This window comes from Oncorhynchus clarkii, chromosome 13 (assembly GCF_045791955.1).
Source record: "Oncorhynchus clarkii lewisi isolate Uvic-CL-2024 chromosome 13, UVic_Ocla_1.0, whole genome shotgun sequence".
NCBI classification, from domain to species: Eukaryota; Metazoa; Chordata; class Actinopteri; order Salmoniformes; family Salmonidae; genus Oncorhynchus; species Oncorhynchus clarkii.
The window spans coordinates 53,763,015-53,790,517 of record NC_092159.1 but is presented as its reverse complement, the minus strand read 5'-3'; the positions used below and the strand labels follow the sequence as shown (position 1 = coordinate 53,790,517).

Here is a 27,503-nt window from a genome sequence, read left to right as displayed (position 1 = left end):
AAGCACAGCCTCAATTTGGGGAGACCTATCCCACGGCGTGATGTGTTTGCGCATTGGCACAGCAGCGTGCAGAAACCGCCTCTCTCCCTTCTTCCTGTGCTGTGTGTGAGATAGAAATGGGAAAGTAAGCTGTGTGTGTGCGTGCGCTTGTGTCTAGACTACATTCATTTAGGTGAACCCAGTGCGTGCAAATAATAAATAATCATGCCTGCAAGTAACGGGTACGGGGAATCAAATAAAAACACATTCTGCTTAGAGAGAGATGGAGCCCTGAGTTCTACCATTGCATGGGGAATATATATGTTTTTTTTGGGGGGGGGGGGGGGTTCTTCGTATCGTTCATCCCCTATAGTTGTATTGGCAGTCAATCATATTCAGGCTACCTACACTTTAAAAAGTCACTGGCTAACTCATTAATGAAAATGAGTAGTGGCTACTCAAACATCTCCAACCCTCAGTAGAACTCAAATCATAAAAGTGGTACTAAATCGTGTGTCAATAAGATTTCATATAATTTCATGTTTTTGAGTACTGTTAACAAATATGAACTTACTGAGTAAATAACTGTATTTATTTGTGTTCAGCTAATGTAAAGTTAATGATTATTTAATATTTTAAAGTCAATTGAACATTTCTTAAATAAGTTAATCTTACTTGATTCTATTATGTTTTGTATCTTTACTTAAATGATAAGAGGCTGCCAGCCCTCTTTTAAGGTCCTAACTACAGTGTCTATTCCAGATGCGTAGGAGTCAAAATAAGAATACTGTCGAAAAAATAAATAAATGTCTTAAAATATCAAAGTAGTAGTCAGACACGTTGATATTTGAGTAAAAAACACTTGATTTATCTGTGTTTTGCTGATATAGAATTATTACGTTTCTGCAAGTTATGTTTTTTGTTGTTGAATTTAGGATACTTTTACACAATGTTGTATGCATGTTTGAAGAAAGAAAAGTAATGAAGGTAAATAATTAAGTAGAAGCAATCCTGCATGTTTATGTTCAGTACATCACATAATGTTCAGGTAACTTCAATCGTTAATTTTCAGAATACATAATACAATTTAGTGTTAAAAAGTCAATAGAACACAAAACAGTTAAGTATTTAGAACTTAAAAAGAACCATATGGTTGGTGATGTCACTTTATTACTTTAAGTCTTGAACACTGTAATACTTTGGGTTACTCAAATGGTTCTAGGCAATGGGTTTCCTCCAAAAAATGTAGTTAGCTGAACTAATAACTTTTTACAGTGTGGGACATATGCTTCAGCCTATACCAGCATTTCCCAAACTCGGTCTTCGGGACCCCAAGGGGTGCACGTTTTGGTTTTTGCTCTAACACTACACAGCTGATGCAAATGATCAAAGCTCGACAATTTGTTGATTATTGGAATCAGATGCGTAGTGCTAGGGCAAAAACCAAAACATGTCCTCGGGACAAACCCACTGTCGCTGGACCAGAGGACCAAGTTTGGGAAACCCTGGCCTATACTGTTACCTGTCATCTCCCCCAACATGATCAATAGAGCACTACAGACCTTATACAATGTAAATGTTTTTACTAATATGGAAGCCATCAGTATGAAGGGTGTAATGTAAAAAATGATTCACAGCACCAGATATATCTCAAAGTGAGTTTGCCTCCATTTTCACATGTAGTCCTATGTATTTTCAGGTCTGTATTAACATACAGCTCCACAACGCATTTATGTATGCATTCATACATGTTTGTATGTCTGCACACACATATATATATTCATCATTATGTTCATGCATACATATTTTCATACACATATACGAGCATGGATGCACACCCTGCAGATAGGCCTACAGTCATCATACATAAACTCAGCAAAAAAAGAAACGTCCTCTCACAGTCAACTGTGTTTATTTTCAGCAAACTTAACATGTGTAAATATTTGTATGAACATGACAAGATTCAACAACTGAGACATAAACTGAACAAGTTTCACAGACATGTGACTAACAAAAATTGAATAATGTGTCCCTGAACAAAGGGGGGGTCAAAATCAAAAGTAACAGTCAGTATCTGGTGTGGCCACCATCTGCAATAAGTACTGCAGTGCATCTCCTCCTCATGGACTGCACCAGATTTGCCAGTTCTTGCTGTGAGATGTTACTCCACTTTTCCACCAAGGCACCTGCAAGTTCCCAAACATTTCTGGGGGGAATGGTCCTAGCCCTCACCCTCCGATCCAACAGGTCCCAGACGTGCTCAATGGGATTGAGATCCGGGCTCTTCGCTGGCCATGGCAGAACACTGACATTCCTGTCTTGTAGGAAATCACGCACAGAACGAGCAATATGGCTGGTGGCATTGTCATGCTTGGGTGTCATCTCAGGATTAGCCTGCAGGAAGGGTACCACATGAGAAAGGAGGATGTTTTCCTTGTAATGCACAGCGTTGAGATTGCCTGCAATGACAACAAGCTCAGTCCGATGATGCTGTGACACACCGCCCCAGACCATGACGGACCCTCCACCTCCAAATCGATCCCGCTCCAGAGTACAAGCTTCGGTGTAACGCTTATTCCTTTGGCGATAAATGCGAATCCGACCAACACCCCTGGTGAGACAAAACCGCGATTCAACAGTGAAGCACTTTCTGTCAGTCCTGTCTGGTCCAGCGACAGTGGGTTTGTGCCCGTAGGCGACGTTGTTGCCGGTGATGTCTGGTGAGGACCTGCCTTACAACAGGCCTACAAGCCCTCAGTCCAGCCTCTCTCAGCCTATTGCGGACAGTCTGAGCACTGATGTAGGGATTGTGTGTTCCTGGTGTAACTTGGGCAGTTGTTGTTGCCATCCTGTACCTGTCCCACAGGTGTGATGTTCGGATGTACCGATCCTGTGCAGGTGTTATTACACGTGGACTGCCACTGCGAGGACGATCAGCTGTCCGTCCTGTCTCCCTGTAGCGCTGTCTTAGTATGGACATTGCAATTTATTGCCCTGGCCACATCTGCAGTCCTCACGCCTCCTTGCAGCATGCCTAAGGCACGTTCACGCAGATGAGCAGGGACCCTGGGCATCTTTCTTTTGGTGTTTTTCAGAGTCAGTAGAAAGGCCTCTTTAGTGTCCTAAGTTTTCATAACTGTGACCTTATTTGCCTACCGTCTGTAAGCTGTTAGTGTCTTAATGACCGTTCCACAAGTGGATGTTCATTAATTGTTTATGGTTCATTGAACAAGCATGGGAAAGTGTTTAAACCCTTTACAATGGCGATCTGTGGAGATATTTTGATATTTACGAATTATCTTTGAAAGACAGGGTCCTGAAAAAGGGACATTTCTTTTTTTGCTGAGTTTATTTCATGTATGAATACACAAACAATACACAACACATGAATAACATGGAAGTCTGCATTTAATGCATTTATTAATAGATTACTGAGATGAGTGACTCCATGCGGGAATTTAAGGACGAGACAATACGAGTAGAATGCATGACAGTGAATGGACATGGCACAAATACTATATGCCATCAATCTGGATATAGCCTACTGTAAACATTGTCATGGAAATTCTACAGAGGGACACTGGAAGTCAATCTTAAATGAATCATTCTTTACTATCAGCGTGCTGGAGAGGTTCCAACCAACTCAATGCACCAAGTACACATGTCAATCAGGTGCTCTACTGGGGCAGTCCAGTTAGTTCTCTTATATACAGACACGTTATATTTGAATGATTTAGCTTATTCATCATTCATAATTAATTAATCATTAACATTTGCTTCATTTATGTGACCGTCATATACTGGGTCATGCACGTGACAGACCAATACCTCACGAGGCTTCTTCTCTCTAAGATGAGACCTTGAAACTGAGATATCTTTTGTTCTCAAAACAAGAGTCTGGGCGTACTAACAAATTGCAGATACTGCGAGTGAGGATTCGTTCAATCAATCACTTGCATGAACACAGAAATTGATTATTAGAAAAGCACAAACATAGAACACAAAAATGGGTTAACCTCTTTCAGCTAGGGGGCACTATTTTTATGTTTGGAAAAATAACGTTCCCAAGGTAAACTGACTATTTATCAGGCCCAGATGCTAGAATATGCATATAATTAGGATAGAAAACACTCTAAAGTTTCCAAAACTGTCAAAATATTGTCTGTGAGTATAACAGAACTGATTTTGCAGGCAAAAACCTGAGGAAATCCAACCCGGAAGTGCCTTTTATTTGGAAAAATCCCTGTTCCATTGCTTCCCCATCCTCCATGTAAAGGGGTAATAACCAGATTCATTTTCCAATGGCTTCCTCAGGCTGTGACCAGGCTTTAGACATAGTTTCAAGCTTTTATTTTGAAAAATGAGCGAGATTTATCAAAACGCATCAGGTGTCCTTTGATTAGTTTATGCGCCCGAGAGGTATAGCTCGACATTTTCTTTCTCTCTAGTATTGAATAGTTTACCGTCCGGTTGAAATATTATTGATTATGTAAATAACCTGAGGATTGATTATAAAAAATGTTTGACATGTTTCTACGAACATTACGGATACTTTTTGGAATTTTCGTCTGCCCTCGTCTGCCCTTCAGGACCGGGACGAACATGTGGTTTCTGAACATAACGCGCAAACCAAATTGAGGTTTTTGGTTATAAAAATAATCTTTATCGAACAAAAATAACATTTATTGTGTAACTGGGAGTCTCGTGAGTGCAAACATCTGAAGATCATCAAAGGTAAGCGATTCATTTTATTGCTTTTCTGACTTTCGTGACCAAGCTAATTTGCGGCTAGCTGTTCTTACTGTTTTGACTAGTGATTGATAAACTCAACGCTTGGATTGCTTTCGCTGTAAAGCATATTCTCAAAATCTGACACGATAGGTGGATTAAAAACAAGCTAAGCTGTGTTTTGGTATATTTCACTAGTGATTTCATGATTATAAATATATATTTTATTTGTATTTTTTATTTGGTGCTCTGCAATTCAGCGGTTGTTGACGAAAATGATCCCACTAAAGGGATCCGTGCGTCAAGAAGTTAAAAGAAAAGCACAAACATACCATTTTTTAAAATCACGTTCCCTCCTTGTATCACTCAATCTGTGATAATTATCATTACAAATTAAGCATTATATTATAACTTCTATCAAAAGGTCTATTAAAGTAAGGGAAATCAACACATAAAACCAGACACTTCATCATTTCAAACCCTTCATTCTGGGTTGTACAATCCTTTTTGTAAAACCATGATTTATTAACTTCTTCGAGATAGGGGGCAGCATTTCCACTTTTGGATAAATAGCGTGCACAATTTCAACTTCCTGCTACTCATTCCAGGAATAAATTATATGCATATGATTAGTAGGTGTGGATAGAAAACACTCTGAAGTTTCTAAAACTTGTTCAATCATGTCTGTGACTATAACAGAACTTATGTAGCAGGCAAAACCCCAAGGAAAAACTGTTCAGAATATATATATATTTTCCTCTGGCAGTTACCTCAGTTGTCTTTGCCAAGGGAAATTAGATAGCACCCATTTTACAGTTCCTACGACTTCCACAGGATGTCACCAGTCTTTGGAATTAGGTTGAAGTTAATCATTGGTGAAATGAAGAAGAGGCACATCCTGGAACAACGTTACACTGTTGATAGTTACGCAAGAGGGAAAATGGTGCATGTTTTGTTTACTTTCTCTATTGAATACAGTTTGTCCCGTCTACAATATGATCGATTATTAACGTTTAAAAATACGTAAAGTTGTATTACAAAAGTAGTTTGAAATATTTTGGCAAAGTTTATAGGCAACTTTTGAAATGTTTTGTAGTGACGTGTTTTGGAAAGCTGTTTTTTTCGGATCAAACCTGCTTTATAAATGGACATTTTGGGTATACATGGACGGAATTAATCGAAAAAAAGGACCAATTGTGATGTTTATGGGACATATTGGAGTGCCAATAAAGAAGCTCGTCAAAGGTAATGCATGTTTTATATTTTATTTCAGCGTTTTGTGTAGCGCCGGCTACGCTAATTATTTTGTTTACAACTCGTTCAGGTGGTTCAGGGGGGTGCATGCTATCAGATAATAGCTTATCATGCTTTCGCCGAAAAGCATTTTTAAAATCTGACATGTTGGCTGGATTCACAACGAGTGTAGCTTTAATTGAGTACCCTGCATGTGTGATTTAATGAAAGTTTGAGTTTTATCGTATTTTATTTGAATTTGTCCCTATGCATTTCCCGAGGCTATTGGCCACTTGAGACGCTAGCGTCTCACTATCCCTAAGAGGTTTTAACCTCTACGGGATCAGTGTGCCCCCATGGGACGGTTGAGCTAACATAGGCTAATGTGATTAGCATGAAGTTGTAAGTAAAAAAAATTATCCCTGGACATAGACATATCTGATATTGGCAGAAAGCTTAAAGTATTGTTAATCTAACTGCACTCTCCAATTTACAGTAGCTATTACAGTAAAATAATATCATGCTATTGTTTGAGGAGAGTGCACAATTTTGAACATAAAAATATATTAATAAACTATTTAGGCACATTTGGGCAGTCTTGATACAACATTTTGAACAGAAATGCAGTGGTTCATTTGATCAGTCTCAAACTTTGCACATACACTGATGCCATCTAGTGAACATAATTTAAATTGCACATGGGCTGGAGTAATACATCATGGCCTTTCTTTTTAATTTTTTTCATCCACTTTGAACATCCTTTCATCTGCACAGATGTGAAATACCTATTGCTTCCACATATCTTGTGTGCTCAGATCTGTTCAGGTTATTAATGACAAATCAGTATTTCAACGCATTTCTAGTCTAAAGTGATATACATTTCGCAGTGTGGAGACCTCCACAATCAACCTGAGAGAGAATAAAGTAGATGGCACACGTCAAATGTATGGTTTATGACCCTATGTCAGGAAGACGTGTGCACGCCCATATTTGGGCATCCGGTCAGGACATCCTGTTCCTGTTCTCACGCCTTACAGGGCGCGTGAAATTATGTATGTGATCACGTGCTCTAGGGAATGCCCATATTTGGGCATCCGGTCAGGACATCCTGTTCCTGCACGCCTTACAGGGTGTGCTAATTTATGCATATATTGTATTTATTCCTTTGAAGTAGTCATGATGATTGATGTGTAGGGACCTGGTTGAACTGGTTGAATTGTGGTTGAATCTGTGTTTGAACATTTGAAAGAGAAGGGCCCCACACCCCTATTTTAGTGCCCTTAGGGTTGTTATCTATGAAGCAGGAATGTCTGGGAGGGTGATTGTGTGTGTATGTCTCTGCCTGGGGTGTTAGAAACAAGGTCTCTTCGCATTGTGTACATTTCAAGCTTTCAACAACAATAAAACAGCCATCTAAATAATGTTTCTTGGCCTAACACACTGTTGAGTTTCCTATTTAGTTGTCTTTATATGTACATGCACCGAGCTCCAGGTGGCTCCAGCCTATGGATGTTCGGTGCATGTACACCGGGGGGATCAAAAGTGTATAATCTACACACATGTTTATTGACTTTTAAAAAGACCACAGTAACATGACAGATATAGTGGAGATGCAACAACAATCTGCTAGTGGATATTCAATGTACAACAGTAGTCTTTGTTAACAAGCAATACGTGTTAAATATGTGTCACAGTCAATCATGACAGCCTCTTTATGAAAGGACCTTACTTATGACTTAAACAGATGAATTTTCTACCCATTTTATTAATTAGGACCTACATGCCGGACAGATTATCTACCCATGGAGGGAAAACTTACGGAGCTTTGATGGAGCGTGCAAGAATGTCATGGCGTAGGGGGAATTGGAAACGGATGCAGGTCAGGGCTAACCAGTCCCTATATCTGTAAGAAAGGAATAGTAAAAAGGTTTAATTATGGCATGCTTTAAACTGTATGTACTTAATATTTTGAATTAAATAAATGGTATCTCACCCTTTAACGAAAGGGGATCTCTTGTTTTCTCTCGCCCGGTCTGTCGTGGAGAAATGTAATGTCTTAAAAAAACGATGTAATATTTTATAGTCTTTCCTACAACGGTATGTTATAAACATTAAAGGTTATTCAAGTTTAGTACTGGGGTGTTGTAATGATGTACAACTGTAGGCTGCCAATGTTTTTACATAAAACACTTGTGCATGTTTAAATATTGCGCAGTAAGATTGGGTCATTAATTCTAACATGTCTTAAAGTTTGTACTAAATATTTTGGAATTAATAAAAGGAATTTAGAACAGTATCTCACCTTGTTTTTTTTTTGTTTTTTTTGTGTTTTTTTTACCCCTTTTTCTCCCCAATTTCGTGGTATTGTTGTAGTAGCAACTATCTTGTCTCATCGCTACAAAGTTTGAAAGTCATGCGTCCTCCGATACACAACCCAACCAAGCCGCACTGCTTCTTAACACAGCACGCATCCAACCCGGAAGCCAGCCGCACCAATGCGCCGGAGGAAACACCGTGCACCTGGCCACCTTGGTTAGCGCACACTGCGCCCAGCCCGCCACAGGAGTCGCTGGTGCGCGATGAGACAAGGACACCCCTACCGACCAAGCCCTCCCTAACCCGGGCGACGCTAGGCCAATTGTGCGTCGCCCCACGGACCTCCCGGTCGCGGCTGGTTACGACAGAGCCTGGGCGCGAACCCAGGAACTCTGATGGCACAGCTGGCGCTGCAGCGCCCTTAACAACTGCGCCACCCGGGAGGCCCAGTATCTCACCTTTTAACGATAGGAATATGTCCTTTCCATCTATCACCCCAGTCTGTCCGAAGAAAAAGACTTAGGGAAAGCCATGTGCGTGTGCGGACACCCCCCAAGGTGCTAACCCTGAGGATGCAGGAAATCAAAAAGCAATACATGCATACAAAATGTGTGTGCGTGTGCCGGGACAGGGGGAGTGTGTGTTCCAAAAACAAAAGGGGTATTGGGGTGTGTGTCTCTGTAGGGATCGTTTGAATTCAAGGCTCGCACTATCATGCATACTTTATGTCCAGATATCTGCCTACCCCCCCATCAGAAAGTGTGTGACGGCGTCTCTTAAAATGGGCACTTTCGATTCATTAACACATAGGTCTTTCAAATCCAAATTTCTCACCCCAGAGGATGTGGGGGGGGGTAAACAGTCAAACACCCCAGAGGATGTGGGGGGCTAAAAAGTCAAACACCCCAGAGGATGTGGGGGGGTAAAAAGTCAAACACCCCAGAGGATGTGGGGGGGTAAAAAGTCAAACACCCCAGAGGATGTGGGGGGGTAAAAAGTCAAACACCCCAGAGGATGTGGGGGGGTAAAAAGTCAAACACCCCAGAAAGAATACAGTATTTTTTTATTTCACCTTTATTTAACCAGGTAGGCTAGTTGAGAACAAGTTCTCATCTGCAACTGCGACCTGGCGAAGATAAAGCATAGCAGTGTGAACAGACAACACAGAGTTACACATGGAGTAAACAATTAAAAAGTCAGTTCGCAGTGGTGGGTGGTATAAGGTTCTTTAGTGACAAAACGGATGGCACTGTGATAAACTGCATCCAGTTTGCTGAGTAGAGTGTTGGAAGCAATTTTGTAGATGACATCGCCGAAGTCGAGGATCGGTAGGTCAGTTTTACTAGGGTAAGTTTGGCGGCGTGAGTGAAGGAGGCTTTGTTGCGGAATAGAAAGCCGACTCTAGATTTGATTTTCGATTGGAGATGTTTGATATGAGTCTGGAAGGAGAGTTTACAGTCTAGCCAGACACCTAGGTACTTATAGATGTCCACATATTCAAGGTCGGAACCATCCAGGGTGGTGATGCTAGTCAGGCGTGCGGGTGCAGGCAGCGAACGGTTGAAAAGCATGCATTTGGTTTTACTAGCGTTTAAGAGCAGTTGGAGGCCACGGAAGGAGTGTTGTATGGCATTGAAGCCAAAAAGTCAAACACCCCAGAGGATGTGGGGGGGTAAAAAGTCAAACACCAAGAGGATGTTGGGGGGTAAAAAGTCAAACACCCCAGAGGATGTGGGGGGGGTAAAAAGTCAAACACCAAGAGGATGTTGGGGGGTAAAAAGTCAAACACCCCAGAGGATGTGGGGGGGTAAAAAGTCAAACACCCCAGAGGATGTGGGGGGGTAAAAAGTCAAACACCCCAGAGGATGTGGGGGGGTAAAAAGTCAAACAACCCAGAGGATGTGGGGGGGTAAAAAGTCAAACACCCCAGAAAGAATACAGTATGTCTAGACCGACCCCCGGGGTCAAACATTGATATTTCTAATGAGCGCCCGTGCCCCCACCCCGGTCTTTAAATTTACATCGGACACCCCCCAAGGTGCTAACCCTGAGGATGCAGGAAATCCATCCTAATGGAGCTTTCTGAAGGTGAGTTCGTGAAAAAATATATTTTAAGATTTGGACTCGGGAATTGTTTGAATATTATGGATATTATTGTAATATTAAACAGGAGTTGTGTTTTAAACCGATGACAGATTTATTTTTAATGTAAAATGCCCATATTCTTGTAATTTAAAAAATGTGCATATATATCGTATAACATGTTAATATTATCTAACGTTCGCAGGATATCCAGAGGCTACCGGACATAATTGATTGGGAAGCGACAGTTAGACGGGGATAGACGGGGATTCTCAGAAGCAAACTGCGCCTGGTCCTTTACGTAGCCCTTCAACATCCCACTATTTTCGGCGTTTGTCCCAAAAAATAAAATCCATAATAAAATGTATACATTGAAAACAGAAAGTGTGCACCCTATTTTAAAAGCTGTTTTTGTGTTTACAGCGGACAGCCAACAAACAGGGATACATGCAGTATTAGGGACTCTGAACGACTTCGGAAGAGCAGATGAAACAGATGCTATTCTACGTTTTTGTACTAACGGCCTTACCCGAACTCCAAAACACGATAATCGGGGAATCCTTCCTTCCTCAAGGAACTTTTTGAAGGGGAGTTGAATATCCAAGGTGATGTTTGTATATAGATATATATTATTTAAGAGCGATAGGTATTAATTCTAGGCATTTACATGTATGTTTTAAAAAATGAAGGCTATTTATACAATGAAACTTTGTTTTTATTCATACTGTTTGTAAACAATAGCTTCTGCCCTCTTAGGGTCTACTTAACCCGCTTATTGATTAGAAAGTATGATTAGAAACCAAGGCCAACTATATTCAATCTGTGATTAGAAACGATAATTAGAAGCTATGACAAAACTATGATAATAAACTATAAACAACTATGAAGACAGGACTGTGTGTGCGTGAATGATGACCTATTATTTAAGTGTGGAATATATTCTCTCTCTCAGGCTATGAAAAAGACAAAAGATAGGACATTGACTCCTGAGTGTTGAACTTATGTCCACTCTACAGCAACCCTGGTTGTTATATGACCCTGAGGGTCATCTACGAACGTTGGAACATCTACAACTAATGAAGATGCAAAAAGGGGTTTTCAGAAATACATTTGGTTTGCAGATATGTATTATTATAAAAAAGAATATAACATTATCATAATCTTTAGTATTATTATGTTACATGCGAGACATAACCAGACATGTTAACATAGACAATTTACAAGAATGTGTTTACCAGGCTGTGATGAAAACACTTTTCTAATTCAATCATGCAAGGATATATATTTGATACAATTTCCCACTTTAAAACTGTTGCTGCAATATCACTTCTCAATGTGTACATTTCAAGCTTTCAACAACAATAAACCAACCATCTCAGTAATGTTTCTCGGACTAACACACTGTTGAGTTTCCTATTTCCTAAAGAACAACCACTAAGACAAAACACAAAAAGTTGTAATATAATTTGTATACATGTCATTCTATACGGAAAACAGGTACATTCTGAAAGATTATGATGTTGATGTGATTTTTAATTAATCTCTCAATTCAGGATAATCCTGTTTATTTTATTTAGAAGTGGTTAAATATACATTTTTATCATCTCTGCTCAAAAATTCTAACGCATTAACAAGAGATGAGAGCAAGTAAGCGCACCACCACATTGTCTGTCCTAGTGGGGAATTAAAAACAAGAACACTTCCCTGTCATCAAACACTTCCCTGTCACTTCCGTGTCACTTCCCTGTCACCAGCTACAGGAAACCGTAAGTAATTAAATCTATGCACGTTCTAAAGAAACGTGTTGTGATTTGATAAGAAAAGGTTGAAATAAATGGTTTCATTTCCAGTTGAACTCCGAGGGATCCATCATATAGTGTCCTGAAGTCATCAGGAAGTGTCCTGAAGTCATCAGGAAGTGTCCTGAAGTCATCAGGAAGTGTCCTGAAGTCATCATTTTGTCTGAAAAAAAAATAAAAGAAAAAATAGGTAAGTATAAGTTGTGAAAAACTTTATAATCAAAATGTAACTGTGGCTTAACCAGCAATAAAATGTGAGTACGTGTGATAATGAGGTTGCAGTGACATACAAAATACAAAAAAACAACAACATATAGCCTAGGGGTAGACCCATTAGATTTATATTGAACATGAAGATAATCTGAATACCCTCTGTGTTGTATGACATTCGATGTCTGAAACTCAACAGGTGCTTCAACAGGTCATCAATGCAGTAAAGACACACTGGGACATAAGAATGGATTCTTATATTTATTGTTTTACGCTAATCGCATAAACATATCTTGCACTTCAAAGCTAAGCAGTGAAAACCTGTGAGGTGGTTATATCCTCCCTCTCACCTTGACCAGAGTGACTGTGAAGCTGTAGAGGAGGGAGATGAGGAAGAGGGTCCGCCAGAATGGGATCAGACCTGTTCTCGTCAAAGAAGACCTCAAGGAGCTCTACTCAAAATGAAAGAGGAGATTGTCAGTGAGAAAAAGTTGCAGAAACAGGCTAGCCTGGAATCCAAACTGTAATGCTCTACTACAATGATGAAAGAGGCTAGAAAGAGGCTAGCACCAGGAAAATGTTATTGTATCAGAATTGAGTGAACAGGCAGACAGACACCTGGTTTGGATATGTTCAGGGCCAGAGTCTGGGTGGTGTGGGTCACCCTGCAGGTGTAAACAGCCCCCGGTGTCAAATCCTGGTGTGTCAGGCTCAGGTGGCTCCTGATGCCGAACTTACCTCCTGGTGCCCTGTAGGGGGTGCTGGTGTTGTTGTTCCACAGCTCTGTGACGTTGTCCAGCAGCCAGGTGATGTTGATGTCTGAAGGGCTGAATCCAAGCACTAAGCAGACGAGGTCACTGGGACCCTGGAGCAGGGTTGCTGTTGGTGCGGAGGGGGTCACTGAGCCTGGAGAGAGAGAGAGATAGTGAGAGTCATGGAAGGAGAGACTGGAGTGGATGAGACTGGGGAGAGAGGGGGCTGTATGACTGATAGTCTGGAAGAGAGACTGGGTGGATAGAGGGGGGGGGGCTGCATGACTGATAGTCTGGGAGGGGAGAGAGGGGGCTGCATGACATAGTCTGAGAGAGAAACTGAGTAGAGCATGGATGCTGGATCAGGACAGGAACTCGGGTCATGGTATTTGATCATGGGAAAACTAGGTTGGAGTCATTCAAACTTGTTTTTCAACCACTCCACACATTTCTTGTTAACAAACTATAGTTTTGGCAAGCTGGTTCGGACATCTACTTTGTGCATGACACAAGTAATATTTCCAACAATTGTTTACAGACAGATCATTTCACTTATAATTCACTGTATCACAATTCTGGTGGGTCAGACGTTTACATACACTAAGTTGACTGTGCCGTTAAACAGCTTGGAAAATTCCAGAAAATGATGTCATGGCTTTAGAAGCTTCTGATCATTTGAGTCAATTGGACGTGTACCTGTGGATGAATTTCAAGGCCTACCGTCAAACTCAGTGCCTCTTTGCTTGACATTATGGGAAAATCAAAATAATCAGCCAAGACCTCAGAAAAACAATTGTAGACCGCCACAAGTCTGGTTCATCCTTGGGAACAATTTCCAAAAGCATGAAGATACCATGTTCATCTGTACAAACAATAGTACGCAAGTATAAATACCTTGGGACCACGCAGCCATCATACCGCTCAGGAAGGAGACGCGTTCTGTCTCCTAGAGATGAATGTACTTTGCTGCGAAAAGTGCAAATCAATCCCAGAACAACAGCAAAGGACCTTGTGAAGATGCTGGAGGAAACAGGTACAAAAGTATCCATATCCACAGTAAAACGAGTCCTATGTCAACATAACCTGAAAGGCCGCTCAGCAAGGAAGAAGCCACTACTCCAAAACCGCCATAAAAAAAGCCAGACTATGATTTGCAACTGCACATGGGGAGAAAGATCATACGTTTTGGAGAAATGTCCTCTGGTCTGGTGAAACAAAAATAGAACAGTTTGGCCATAATGACCGTCGTTACGTTTGGAGGAAAGGGAGTTGGGAAAGCTGCCGTTACAGTCGTATTGCGAGATCTTGGCCAACAACCTCCTTCCCTCAGTAAGAGCATTGAAGATGGGTTGTGGCTGGGTCTTCCAGCATGACAACGACCCGAAACACACAGCCAGGGCAACTAAGGAGTGGCTCCGTAAGAAGCATCTCAAGGTCCTGGAGTGGCCTATCCAGTCTCCAGACCTGAACCCAATAGAAAATATTTGGAGGGAGCTGAAAGTCCATATTTCCCAGCGACAGCCCCGAAACCTGAAGGAACAGGAGAAGGTCTGTATGGAGGAGTGGGCCAAAATCCTTGCTGCTGTGTGTGCAAACCTGGTCAAGAACTACAGGAAACGTATGATCTCTGTAATTGCAAACAAAGGTTTCTGTACCAAATATTAAGTACTGCTTTTCTGATGTATCAAATACTTATGTCATGCAATAAAATGCTAAATAATTACTTAAAAATCATACAATGTGATTTTCTGGATTTTTGTTTTAGATTCCGTCTCTCACAGTTGAAGTGTACATATGATACAAATTACAGACCTCTACATGCTTTGTAAGTAGGAAAACCTGCAACATCGGCAGTGTATCAAATACTTGTTCTCCCCACTGTATGTACATGTTTATAATCCACATAGTGTGAATATTGTTTTCCATAAAGTTAATAACCCCGTAAACCGAAATATGACATTTTGGATCCTTTATGATCTTTCTTACCCCCTATTACTTTTATGGTTCTAAATCTCCCTCGTAAGGCTTACTAGTTATGTCAAATGTTAGGAAGACCTGTTGGTTGTAACAAAAACAAAACATAGAACTTACATTTGACCCCATCTTTTCACATACTTTTTATATGGGTCTTTTTTAATTTAGCATGTTGTATGGCTCCAGCCACTTGGCGGCTCGGTGCATGTACAAAGAAAAAGTACCCAACTCAGCCATTGCTGTATGTTAACTGAAATAATGGCAATGCATGTAGTCCTGCTAAGGTTTTCATTGTTTTCTTGTCAGAGTTTTATGGTTTTGCATACGACTGTGCATTATACTCTGTCGTAATAGGGTTGACGATCAGATCAAGCCTATTGGGCATTCTTGATCAATTATTGATCCAAAAAAGACACACACCGGTTCTGGGTTAATTCCATAGCTGTTTGCATGGCTTGGTAGTGTATTAGCCTGGTATGAGACATGATAAATAACACAATTTAAGTAAAGTATAAAATAAACATTATTATCCTAAATTGAGAGATGAATTAAAAATCACATCAACATCATAATCTTTCAGAATGTACCTGTTTTCCGTATAGAATGACATGTATACAAATTATATTACAACTTTTTGTGTTTTGTCTTAGTGGTTGTTCTTTAGGAAATAGGAAACTCAACAGTGTGTTAGTCCGAGAAACATTACTGAGATGGTTGGTTTATTGTTGTTGAAAGCTTGAAATGTACACATTGAGAAGTGATATTGCAGCAACAGTTTTAAAGTGGGAAATTGTATCAAATATATATCCTTGCATGTTTGAATTAGAGCTCCTTTAAAGTGTTTTCATCACAGCCTGGTAAACACATTCTTGTAAGTTGTCTATGTTAACATGTCTGGTTATGTCTCGCATGTAACATAATAATGCTAAAGATTATGATAATGTTATATTCTTTTTTATAATAATACATATCTGCAAACCAAATGTATTTCTGAAAACCCCTTTTTGCATCTTCAATAGTTGTAGATGTTCCAACGTTCGTAGATGACCCTCAGGGTCATATAACAACCAGGGTTGCTGTAGAGTGGACATAAGTTCAACACTCAGGAGTCAATGTCCTATCTTTTGTCTTTTTCATAGCCTGAGAGAGAGAATATATTCCACACTTAAATAATAGGTCATCATTCACGCACACACAGCCCTGTCTTCATAGTTGTTTATAGTGTATTATCATAGTTTTGTCATAGCTTCTAATTATCGTTTCTAATCACAGATTGAATATAGTTGGCCTTGGTTTCTAATCATACTTTCTAATCAATAAGCGGGTTAAGTAGACCCTAAGAGGGCAGAAGCTATTGTTTACAAACAGTATGAATAAAAACAAAGTTTCATTGTATGAATAGCCTTCATTTTTTAAAACATACATGTAAATGCCTAGAATTAATACCTATCGCTCTTAAATAATATATATCTATATACAAACATCACCTTGAATATTCAACTCCCTTTCAAAAAGTTCCTTGAGGAAGGAAGGATTCCCCGATTATCGTGTTTTGGAGTTCGGGTAAGGCCGTTAGTACAAAAACGTAGAATAGCATCTGTTTCATCTGCTCTTCCGAAGTCGTTCAGAGTCCCTAATGCTGCTTGTATCCATGTTTGTTGGCTGTCCGCTGTAAACACAAAAACAGCTTTTAAAATAGGGAGCACACTTTCTGTTTTTAATGTATAAATTTTATTATGGATTTTATTTTTTAGGACTTACGCCGAAAATAGTGGGATGTTGAAGGGACCAGGCGCAGTTTGCTTCTGAGAATCCCCGTCTATCCCCGTCTAACTGTCGCTTCCCAATCAATTATGTCCGGTAGCCTCTGGATATCCTGCGAACGTTAGATAATATTAACATGTTATACGATATATATAGACATTTTTTAAATTACAAGAATATGGGCATTTTACATTAAAAAAAAATATGTAATCGGTTTAAAACACATCTCCTGTTTAATATTACAATAATATCCATAATATTCAAACAATTCCCTGAGTCCAAATCTTAAAATATATTTTTTCACGAACTGACCTTCAGAAAGCTCCATTAGGATGGATTCACAGACTCTTTTTATCTGTCCTGGCCGATAGATATTCGGGGCTGTTGACCTGTTGGCTTGTAGCTGCGCTAAAGCGGTGCTAACAGGGTGGGAAAGTATATGCTTCACTAGACTCGTTCGCGGTCATGGCTCAAAAGGAGAGAAAGTACGGAATTAGTTTACGGGGCATTGTGGTGACGTTTTTTTCGGGCGATATCATGTATGCAACACCCTGTATATTTGGTTTAGAGAACAAAGGCAGTGTATCCAAACAACAGGAGGGGTGACGAGACACTTTGTATGCATGTATTGCTTTTTGATTTCCTGCATCCTCAGGGTTAGCACCTTGGGGGGTGTCCGCACACGCACATGGCTTTCCCTAAGTCTTTTTCTTCGGACAGACTGGGGTGATAGATGGAAAGGACATATTCCTATCGTTAAAAGGTGAGATACTGGGCCTCCCGGGTGGCGCAGTTGCGCTGCAGCGCCAGCTGTGCCATCAGAGTTCCTGGGTTCGCGCCCAGGCTCTGTCGTAACCAGCCGCGACCGGGAGGTCCGTGGGGCGACGCACAATTGGCCTAGCGTCGCCCGGGTTAGGGAGGGCTTGGTCGGTAGGGGTGTCCTTGTCTCATCGCGCACCAGCGACTCCTGTGGCGGGCTGGGCGCAGTGTGCGCTAACCAAGGTGGCCAGGTGCACGGTGTTTCCTCCGGCGCATTGGTGCGGCTGGCTTCCGGGTTGGATGCGTGCTGTGTTAAGAAGCAGTGCGGCTTGGTTGGGTTGTGTATCGGAGGACGCATGACTTTCAAACTTTGTAGCGATGAGACAAGATAGTTGCTACTACAACAATACCACGAAATTGGGGAGAAAAAGGGGTAAAAAAAACAAAAAAAAAACAAGGTGAGATACTGTTCTAAATTCCTTTTATTAATTCCAAAATATTTAGTACAAACTTTAAGACATGTTAGAATTAATGACCCAATCTTACTGCGCAATATTTAAACATGCACAAGTGTTTTATGTAAAAACATTGGCAGCCTACAGTTGTACATCATTACAACACCCCAGTACTAAACTTGAATAACCTTTAATGTTTATAACATACCGTTGTAGGAAAGACTATAAAATATTACATCGTTTTTTTAAGACATTACATTTCTCCACGACAGACCGGGCGAGAGAAAACAAGAGATCCCCTTTCGTTAAAGGGTGAGATACCATTTATTTAATTCAAAATATTAAGTACATACAGTTTAAAGCATGTCATAATTAAACCTTTTTACTATTCCTTTCTTACAGATATAGGGACTGGTTAGCCCTGACCTGCATCCGTTTCCAATTCCCCCTACGCCATGACATTCTTGCACGCTCCATCAAAGCTCCGTAAGTTTTCCCTCCATGGGTAGATAATCTGTCCGGCATGTAGGTCCTAATTAATAAGATGGGTAGAAAATTCATCTGTTTAAGTCATAAGTAAAGTCCTTTCATAAAGAGGCTGTCATGATTGACTGTGACACATATTTAACACGTATTGCTTGTTAACAAAGACTACTGTTGTACATTGAATATCCACTAGCAGATTGTTGTTGCATCTCCACTATATCTGTCATGTTACTGTGGTCTTTTTAAAAGTCAATAAACATGTGTGTAGATTATACACTTATGACCCCCCCGGAGTACATGCACCGAACATCCATAGGCTGGAGCCACCTGGAGCTCGGCGCATGTACATATAAAGACAACTCAATAGGAAACTCAACAGTGTGTTGGGCCGAGAAACATTATTTAGATGGCTGTTTTATTGTTGTTGAAAGCTTGAAATGTACACAATGCGAAGAGACCTTGTTTCTAACACCCCAGGCAGAGACATACACACACAATCACCCTCCCAGACATTTCTGCTTCATAGATAACAACCATAAGGGCAATAAAATAGGGGGTGTGGGGCCCTTCTCTTTCAAATGTTCAAACACAGACCCCCCAGTTCAACCAGGTCCCTACACACCAATCATCATGACTACTTCAAAGGAATAAATACAATATATGCATAAATTAGCACACCCTGTAAGGCGTGCAGGAACAGGATGTCCTGACCGGATGCCCAAATATGGGCATTCCCTAGAGCACGTGATCACATACATAATTTCACGCGCCCTCTAAGGCGTGAGAACAGGAACCGGATGTCCTGACCGGATGCCCAAATATGGGCGTGCACACGTCATCCTGACATAGGGTCATAAATCATAGGTTTGACGGGTGCCGTCTACTTTATTCTTTCTAACCTGATACCTCTGGGGACTCATTCTTCTGGTGTTTCTGTTCGTCCTCCCAATGGCACATGTTCAAAAAAACAACGCTGCCTGTTAAATCAAAATAACAAATACAATTAGAATTACAACCCTTGATCACTCCATCTTAACTTTATTGTATCACATAAGGTAATTCAATAAATAGTCAAATAGACTAGAGACAGGTGTCCCTCAGTCAGGGCCAGCACTCGCTCTCTGTCCTTCTCGTGGTTCAAATCACATAGGACTATTGCTAAATTATAAACTTCTTCTAATTATTAGTGTTTACATAGCCCATTTAAATCTCAACCAATGTCTCTAGTCTTTTTAGTGAGGGTGATCAGTCCTCTCCAGAAAGTCAAAAATGATTTAACGATATTTCAAAAATGACAAACATTTTGTGTATCAGGTTTACATTGGGTTTTAAATGACAGAATTTGCATGTGTGCAACCAAAACTCAGACAATAGATACTTCAGAACATTTCATTTGTGTGCCCTTTAAGGTGCATCATTTCTAACCTGTGAAAAACCCACTCAAACCAAAATAAAAGACCCCAAACAATAAATCAGTTTTTTACACTATTAAAAAACATTCATAACAGGTAAAAACGAACAAAATGGCCAAGCCTTACTTAATTTGGGCCTCCTTCAACAGCCAACTTCAGGAACCTTTATACTGTACTAACTCCCAAGGCACCCGTGTCACGATCGTCGTATGGAATGGACCAAGGTGCAGCATGGTGAGCATACATTTCAGCGCACTGAAATAAACAATACACTGTGGCAGAGTAGCGCAGCATCTGGGTAGAGGATAGTTATGATGATGATGGTGGAGCTGACAACAAAGTTGAAAATGATTTAGTTACTGTACACTTTGGAAAAATAGTTCCAAAATGGTTCTTTGCGGAGGGATAGGGTTCTACCAAGAACCATTTTGATCAGAACAACTGTTTTTTGGAAGACAATTGTTTGTAAAGTAAAGAGTTCTACCTAGAATTTAACATCCCAATAACTGTTTTTGTAACAAAGGGTTCTTTGATGATTATTTGGAAGACATGAAGGGTTCTACATAGAAACATATAATATTTCCCAGCTCGCTCTATTGCAGGGAGATGCCAGAATTAGTTGTTTTAATGTGATATCTGTGTTTTTGCATGTACACTGAACAAAAATATAAAAGCAACATGCAACAATTTCAAAGATTTTACTGAGTTACAGTACATATAAGGACATCACTCAAATAAAATAAATGCATTATGCCTTAATCTATGCATTTCACATAACTGGGAATACAGATATGGATCTGTTGGTCACAAATACCTTTAAAAAAAGGTAGGGGATTGGATCAGAAAACCAGTCAATATCTGGTGCAAGGACCATTTAACTCATGCAACGCGACACATGTCCATCGCATAAAGTTGATCAGGCTGTTGATTGTGGCCTGTGGAATGTTGTCCCACTCCTCTTCAATGGCTGTGCCGAAGTTTATGGATATTGGCGGGAAATGGAACATACTTTAGTACAAGTTGATCTCGAGCATCCAAAACATGCTCAATGGTTGATATGTCTGAGTATTGTGACATTTGACCCCGCGTTATCACGCTGAAACATGAGATGATGGCACCGGATGAATGGCACTACAATGGGCCTCAGGATCTCATCACAGTATCTCTGTGCATTCAAATTGCCATTGATAAAATGCAATTGTGTTCGTCGTCTGTAGCTTATGCCTGCCCATACCATAACCTCACCGCCTCCATGAGGCACTCCGTTCACAACGTTGACATCAGCAAACCACTCGCCCACACGGCACCATACACACTGTCTGCCATCTGCCCAGTATAGCTGAAACTGGGATTCATCCGTGAAGAGAACACTTCTCCAGTGTGCCCGTGGCCATCGAAGGTGAGCATTTGCCCATTGAAGTCAGTTACGATGCCGAACTGCAGTCAGGTCAAGACCCTGGTGAGGATGATGAGCATGCAAATGAGCTTCCCTGAGACGGTTTGAGACAATTCTTCTATTGTGTAAAACCACAGTTTCATCAGCTGTCCAAATGGCTGGTCACAGACAATCCCGCAGGTGAAGAAGCCGGATGTGTACTGTAGTGTCACAACAGCCTTTGCTTTGTTGGTCATTGTAAATGTTACTTGTTTTCCTGAGAGGAATCTCTCCCACCATTTCCTGAGTACTTTTTTGCACTTTGGGTTCGCCCTGTGCCTATTTGATATATGATGCTTAAATAAATTCAGAAGTTCTAAACTTTTGACTGCTTCCTGCCTACTCCTATCTACACCAGTGACATGTAGGTCCTGGGATGGCATGATTACACATGAGGCCGGTTGGGTGTACTGCCAAATTCTCTAAAATTACGTTGGAGGCTGTTTATGGTAGATAAAGGAACATTCAATTTTCTGGCAACAGCTCTGGTGGACATTCATGTAGTCAGCAGGTCAATTGCACACTCCCTCAAAACTTGAGACATCTGTGGCCTTTTATTGTGTGACAAAACTGCACGTTTTAGAGTGACCTTTTGTTGTCCGCAGCACAAGGTGCACCTGTGTAATGATCATGCTATTTAATCAGTTTATTGGTATGCCACACCTGTTAGGTGGATGGAATATCTTGGCAGGGGAGAAATGCCCACTAGGAGGGATGTAAACAAATTTGTGCTCAGAATTTGAGAGAAAATATGCTTTTTTTTTGTGAGTATGGAATATTTCGGGGATCTTATATTTCAGTTTATGAAACAATGGACCAACACTTTAAATGTTGCGTTTATTTTTTCAGTATACATTGATTGGTTGATATATTTTTATGTTACACAATAATAAATAACCCTTCCCTACCCTAGCAATCATTCTAAATGCAGGCTGCAGGTGATTAACAATTCCACTTGTTGGACATCCTAACTCTGGCTGGATTCCAATAGGAATTACACATCAATTTTCAAGCCAGTATAATGTGACTTGCAGGCCTGATGTGGCCTGTAAACCAGGTGATTCCTAACACCACTGTGTTTGGGTATAGCGCTTAAACAAAGGCCTTCTGATATGTTTTTTTTATTCTTTTAAATTTTATTTCACCTTTGTTTAACCAGGTAGGCAAGTTGAGAACAAGTTCTCATTTACAATTGCGAACTGGCCAAGATAAAGCAAAGCAGTTCGACACATACAACAACACAAAGTTACACATGGAGTAAAACAAACATACAGTCAATAATACAGTAGAAAAATAAGTCTATATACAATGGGAGCAAATTAGGTGAGATAAGGGAGGTAAAGGGAAAAAAAGGCCATGGTGGCGAAGTAAATACAATATAGCAAGAAAAACACTGGAATAGTAGATTTGCAGTGGAAGAATGTGCAAGGTAGAGATAGAAATAATGGGGTGCAAAGGAGCAAAATAAATAAATAAATAAATAAATACAGTAGGGGGAGAGGTAGTTGGCTAAATTATAGATGGGCTATGTACAGGTGCAGTATTCTGTGAGCTGCTCTGACAGCTGGTGAGTGAAGCTAGTGAGGGAGATAAGTGTTTCCAGTTTCAGAGATTTTTGTAGTTCGTTCCAGTCATTGGCAGCAGAGAACTAGAAGGAGAGGCGGCCAAAGGAAGAATTGGTTTTGGGGGTGACCAGAGAGATATACCTGCTGGAGCGCCTGCTACAGGTGGGTGCTGCTATGGTGACCAGCGAGCTGAGATAAGGGGGGACTTTACCTAGCAGGGTCTTGTAGATGACCGGGAGACAGCGGGTTTGGCGACGAGTATGAAGCGAGGGCCAGCCAACTAGTGCTTACAGGTCGCAGTGGTGGGTAGTATATGGGGCTTTGGTGACAAAACGGACGGCACTGTGATAGACTGCATCCAATTTATTGAGTAGGGTATTGGAGGCTATTTTGTAAATGACATCGCCAAAGTCGAGGATCGGAAGGACGGTCAGTTTTACAAGGGTATGTTTGGCAGCATGAGTGAAGGATGCTTTGTTGCGAAATAGGAAGCCAATTCTAAATTTAACTTTAGATTGGAGATGTTTTATGTGAGTCTGGAAGGAGAGTTTACAGTCTAACCAGACACCTAGGTATGTGTAGTTGTCCACATATTCTAAGTCAGAACCGTCCAGAGTAGTGATGTTGGACAGGCAGGCAGGTGCAGGCAGCGATCAGTTGAAGAGCATGCATTTAGTTTTACTTGTATTTAAGAGCAATTGGAGGCCACGGAAGGAGAGTTGTATGGCATTGAAGCTCGCCTGGAGGGTTGTTAATACAGTGTCCAAAGAAGGGCCAGAAGTATACAGAATGGTGTCGTCTGCATAGAGGTGGATCAGAGACTCACCAGCAGCAAGAGCGACATCATTGATGTATACAGAGAAGAGAGTCGGTCCAACAATTGAACCCTGTGGCACCCCCATAGAGACTGCCAGAGGCCTGGACAACAGGCCCTCCGATTTGACACACTGAACTCTATCAGAGAAGTAGTTGGTGAACCAGGTGAGGCAATCATTTGAGAAACCAAGGCTATCGAGTCTGCCGATGAGGATGTGATGATTGACAGAGTCGAAAGCCTTGGCCAGGTCAATGAATACGGCTGCACAGTATTGTTTCTTATCGATGGCGGTTAAGATATCGTTTAGGACCTTGACCGTGGCTGAGGTACACCCATGACCAGCTCTGAAACCAGATTGCATAGCGGAGAAGGTATGGTGGGATTCAAAATGGTCGGTAATCTGTTTGTTGACTTGGCTTTCGAAGACCTTAGAAAGGCAGGGTAGGATAGATATAGGTCTGTAGCAGTTTGGGTCAAGAGTATCCCCCCCCTTTGAAGAGGGGGATGACTGCAGCTGCTTTCCAATCTTTGGGAATCTCAGATGACACGAGAGGTTGTACAGGCTAGTAATAGCGGTGGCAACAATTTCGGCAGATCATTTTAGAAAGAAAGGGTCCAGATTGTCTAGCCCGGCTGATTTGTAGGGGTCCAGATTTTGCAGCTCTTTCAGAACATCAGCTAACTGGATTTGGGAGAAGGAGAAGCTGGGAAGGCTTGGGCGAGTTGCTGTGGGGGGTGCAGTGCTGTTGCCCGGGGTAGGGGTAGCCAGGTGGAAAGCATGGCCAGCCGTAGAAAAATGCTTATTGAAATTCTCAATTATAGTGGATTTATCGGTGGTGACAGTGTTTCCTATCTTCAGTGCAGTGGGCAGCTAGGAGGAGGTGTCCCAGAACTTTTTTGAGTTTGTGTCGCAGGAAGCAAATTTCTGCTTGAAAAAGCTAGCCTTGGCTTTTCTAACTGCCTGTGTATATTGGTTTCTAGCTTCCCTGAAAAGTTGCATATCACGGGGGCTGCTAATGCAGAACACCATAGGATGTTTTTGTGTTGGTTAAGGGCAGTCAGGTCTGGAGAGAACCAAGGGCTATATCTGTTCCTGGTTCTAAATTTCTTGAATGGGGCATGCTTATTTAAGATGGTGAGGAAGGCATTTAAAAAAAATAACCAGGCATCCTCTACTGACGGAATGAGATCAATATCCTTCCAGGATACCCTGGCCAGGTCGATTAGAAAGGCCTGTTCGCTGAAGTGTTTCAGGGAGCGTTTGATAGTGATGAGTGGATGTTGTCTGACCGCTGACCGATTACGGATGCAGGCAATGAGGCAGTGATCACTTAGATCTTGGTTGAAAACAGCAGAGGTGTATTTAGAGGGCAAGTTGGTTAGGAGGATATCTATGAGGGTGCTTGTGTTTACGGCTTTGGGGTGGTGCCTGGTAGGTTCATTGATAATTTGTGTGAGATTGAGGGCATCAAGCTTAGATTGTAGGATGGCTGGGGTGTTAAGCATGTTCCAGTTTAGGTCGCCTAGCAGCACGAGGTCTGAAGATAGATGGGGGGCAATCAGTTCACATATGGTGTCCAGAGCACAGCTGGGGGCAGAGGGTGGTCTAAAGCAAACGGCAATGGCAAGAGACTTGTTTTTAGAGAGGTGGATTTTTAAAAGTAGAAGTTCAAATTGTTTGGTTACAGACCTAGATAGTAGGACATAACTTTGCAGGCTATCTTTGCAGTAGATTGCAATTCCCTCCCCCTTTGGCCGTTCTATCTTGTCTGAAAATGTTGTAGTTAGGGATGAAGATTTCAGAATTTTTGGTGGTCTTCCTAAGCCAGGATTCAGACACAGCTAGAACATCCGGGTTGGCAGAGTGTGCTAAAGCAGTGAATAAAACAAACTTAGGGAGGAGGCTTCTAATGTTAATATGCATGAAACCAAGGCTATTACGGTTACAGAAGTCATCAAAAGAGAGTGCCTGGGGAATAGGAGTGGAGCTATGCACTGCAGGGCCTGGATTCACCTCTACATCCCCAGAGGAACAGTGGAGGAGCAGGATAAGGGTATGGCTAAAAGCTATGAGAATTGGTCATCTAGAACATCTGGAACAGAGAGTAAAAGGAGATTTCTGGGGGCGATAAAATAGCTTCAAGGTATAATGTACAGACAAAGGTATGGTATGATGTGAAAACAGTGGAGGTAAGCTGGATAACTCCCTCGGGCAGATAAAGTTGGTAGTCCAGTTGTGAAGGTCTGGTGGGGCTCCGCATCGCCAGTAAAACGGGTCCGGATAGGTGATTGTAGCCCAGGAGTGGCTGATGGAACTCTTCAGCTGGCTAGCTCCGGAATAATTGATGTTTGCTCCGGGATCGACGTAAGCCAATAGTCACACGGATAGCAGCTAGCTAGCTGCGAGATCCAGGTGTAAATGTCCAGAGCTTGCGGTTGAAATCCGAGGATATGGAGAGAAAAATAGGTCTGGTATGTTCTGGTCTGAGTCGCGTTGTACAAAACTGCCGATAGCTTTTCGAGCTAAAGGATAGCTGATGACCACAAACCGTGGTTAGCTGAATACTAACGTTAGCCAGTAAACTGGTTAGCTTCTGGATAGCTTCTGGCTAGCTAGGCGGGTTGCAGGAGAGTGTTTTGAAGTTTGAAAAGAGAATATATAAAAGATATGCGAAGAAAGGTGTAAATATATATATACACGGGACACGACAAGACGAGGACAAAGGACGTCTGACTGCTATGCCATCTTGGGTAATAAATATATATGTAATATATTGTCATAAATAATTATAATTTAAAGGCTAATAAGGCTGTTGGAACTGTTCATAGAGTGTTCTAGGAAGAACCCTCCCAAAGATAAGGGTGTTCTCGGGTAGAATCCTTCATAGACAGTTCTAGAAAGAACCTTTAGATGATAGAATTGCTCTTGTTAGAACCCTTCAAAGAGTTCTAGGCAGATCCATTCATAGAGGGTTCTAGGTAGAACCATATTCAGGGGGTTCTTTGAAGAAACCTACATAAAGGGTTCTATATTGAACCCTCTACAAAGGGTTCTATCCATCACTGAAAAAGGGGTACCCTATGGCAGGGGTGTCAAACTCTGTATGGTTCTACTTAGCACCTTTTTTCCAAGAGTGTAGGTGGTAATTATTACGGTCATCACTGTGCTTACCAATGAGATGCTGATGTGGTCGATTATAACAAGCCTTATTATACAGCTAAATGGCTGTCATTTCTCTGTGCCCTATTGAGTGAGGATGTTCGCTGGTTATTTCTCCATGGTTGGTGATGGAGACTGGGGAGAGGGTCAGATGGAGAAAGAGGTGGTCAGACAGGGAGATGCTGCTAGATGGACAGCCTGCTGGGCATTGTGCCCTCCTCTCCCCTGTCGCCAGCCCCTTGGCACGTCAGTTGGCAACATGCTGTGACTCCGTCCCGGCAACAGTGTCACAGCGTTGGTCTTCAGCCACGGCGGTCTGAGCCAATCAGAGCACTTACGATGCCAGATTACACGAGAGCCAGCCAATTGGGAGGCTGGGTGAACTCAGTCTCTTCCCTCCCAGATGTGAATTCCTTCAAACCCTCCAGACATACACACACACACACTCACAGATATTCTTGCTGACATATGCAGACATTTTGAGAATAACTGTCTCTTCCTCTGTATTCGTGGGGACCTTCCCTGAATGCAGCCAGCTAATATTTTCAGTTGTTTTCCGAACTGTGAGCATCTGCAT

At 41.4% G+C, this 27,503-nt stretch overlaps 1 long non-coding RNA gene and 1 gene segment (V, D, J or C); both read right to left on the bottom strand.

The window, feature by feature from the left end:
• Positions 1–11,037: 11,037 nt before the first annotated feature.
• On the bottom strand, positions 11,038–12,799 carry LOC139424129 (uncharacterized). The gene is made up of 2 exons (XR_011635906.1): positions 12,698–12,799; positions 11,038–12,300 (listed from the first exon to the last, which is right to left on the bottom strand). It is a non-coding gene; the product is annotated as an uncharacterized lncRNA (long non-coding RNA).
• Positions 12,800–12,927: 128 nt separating this feature from the next.
• On the bottom strand, positions 12,928–19,494 carry LOC139423582 (Ig lambda chain C region-like). The segment is given in 2 exon segments: positions 12,928–13,253; positions 19,437–19,494. Coding segments are annotated over 2 exon segments (384 nt in total).
• Between the last annotated feature and the right edge of the window lie 8,009 nt (positions 19,495–27,503).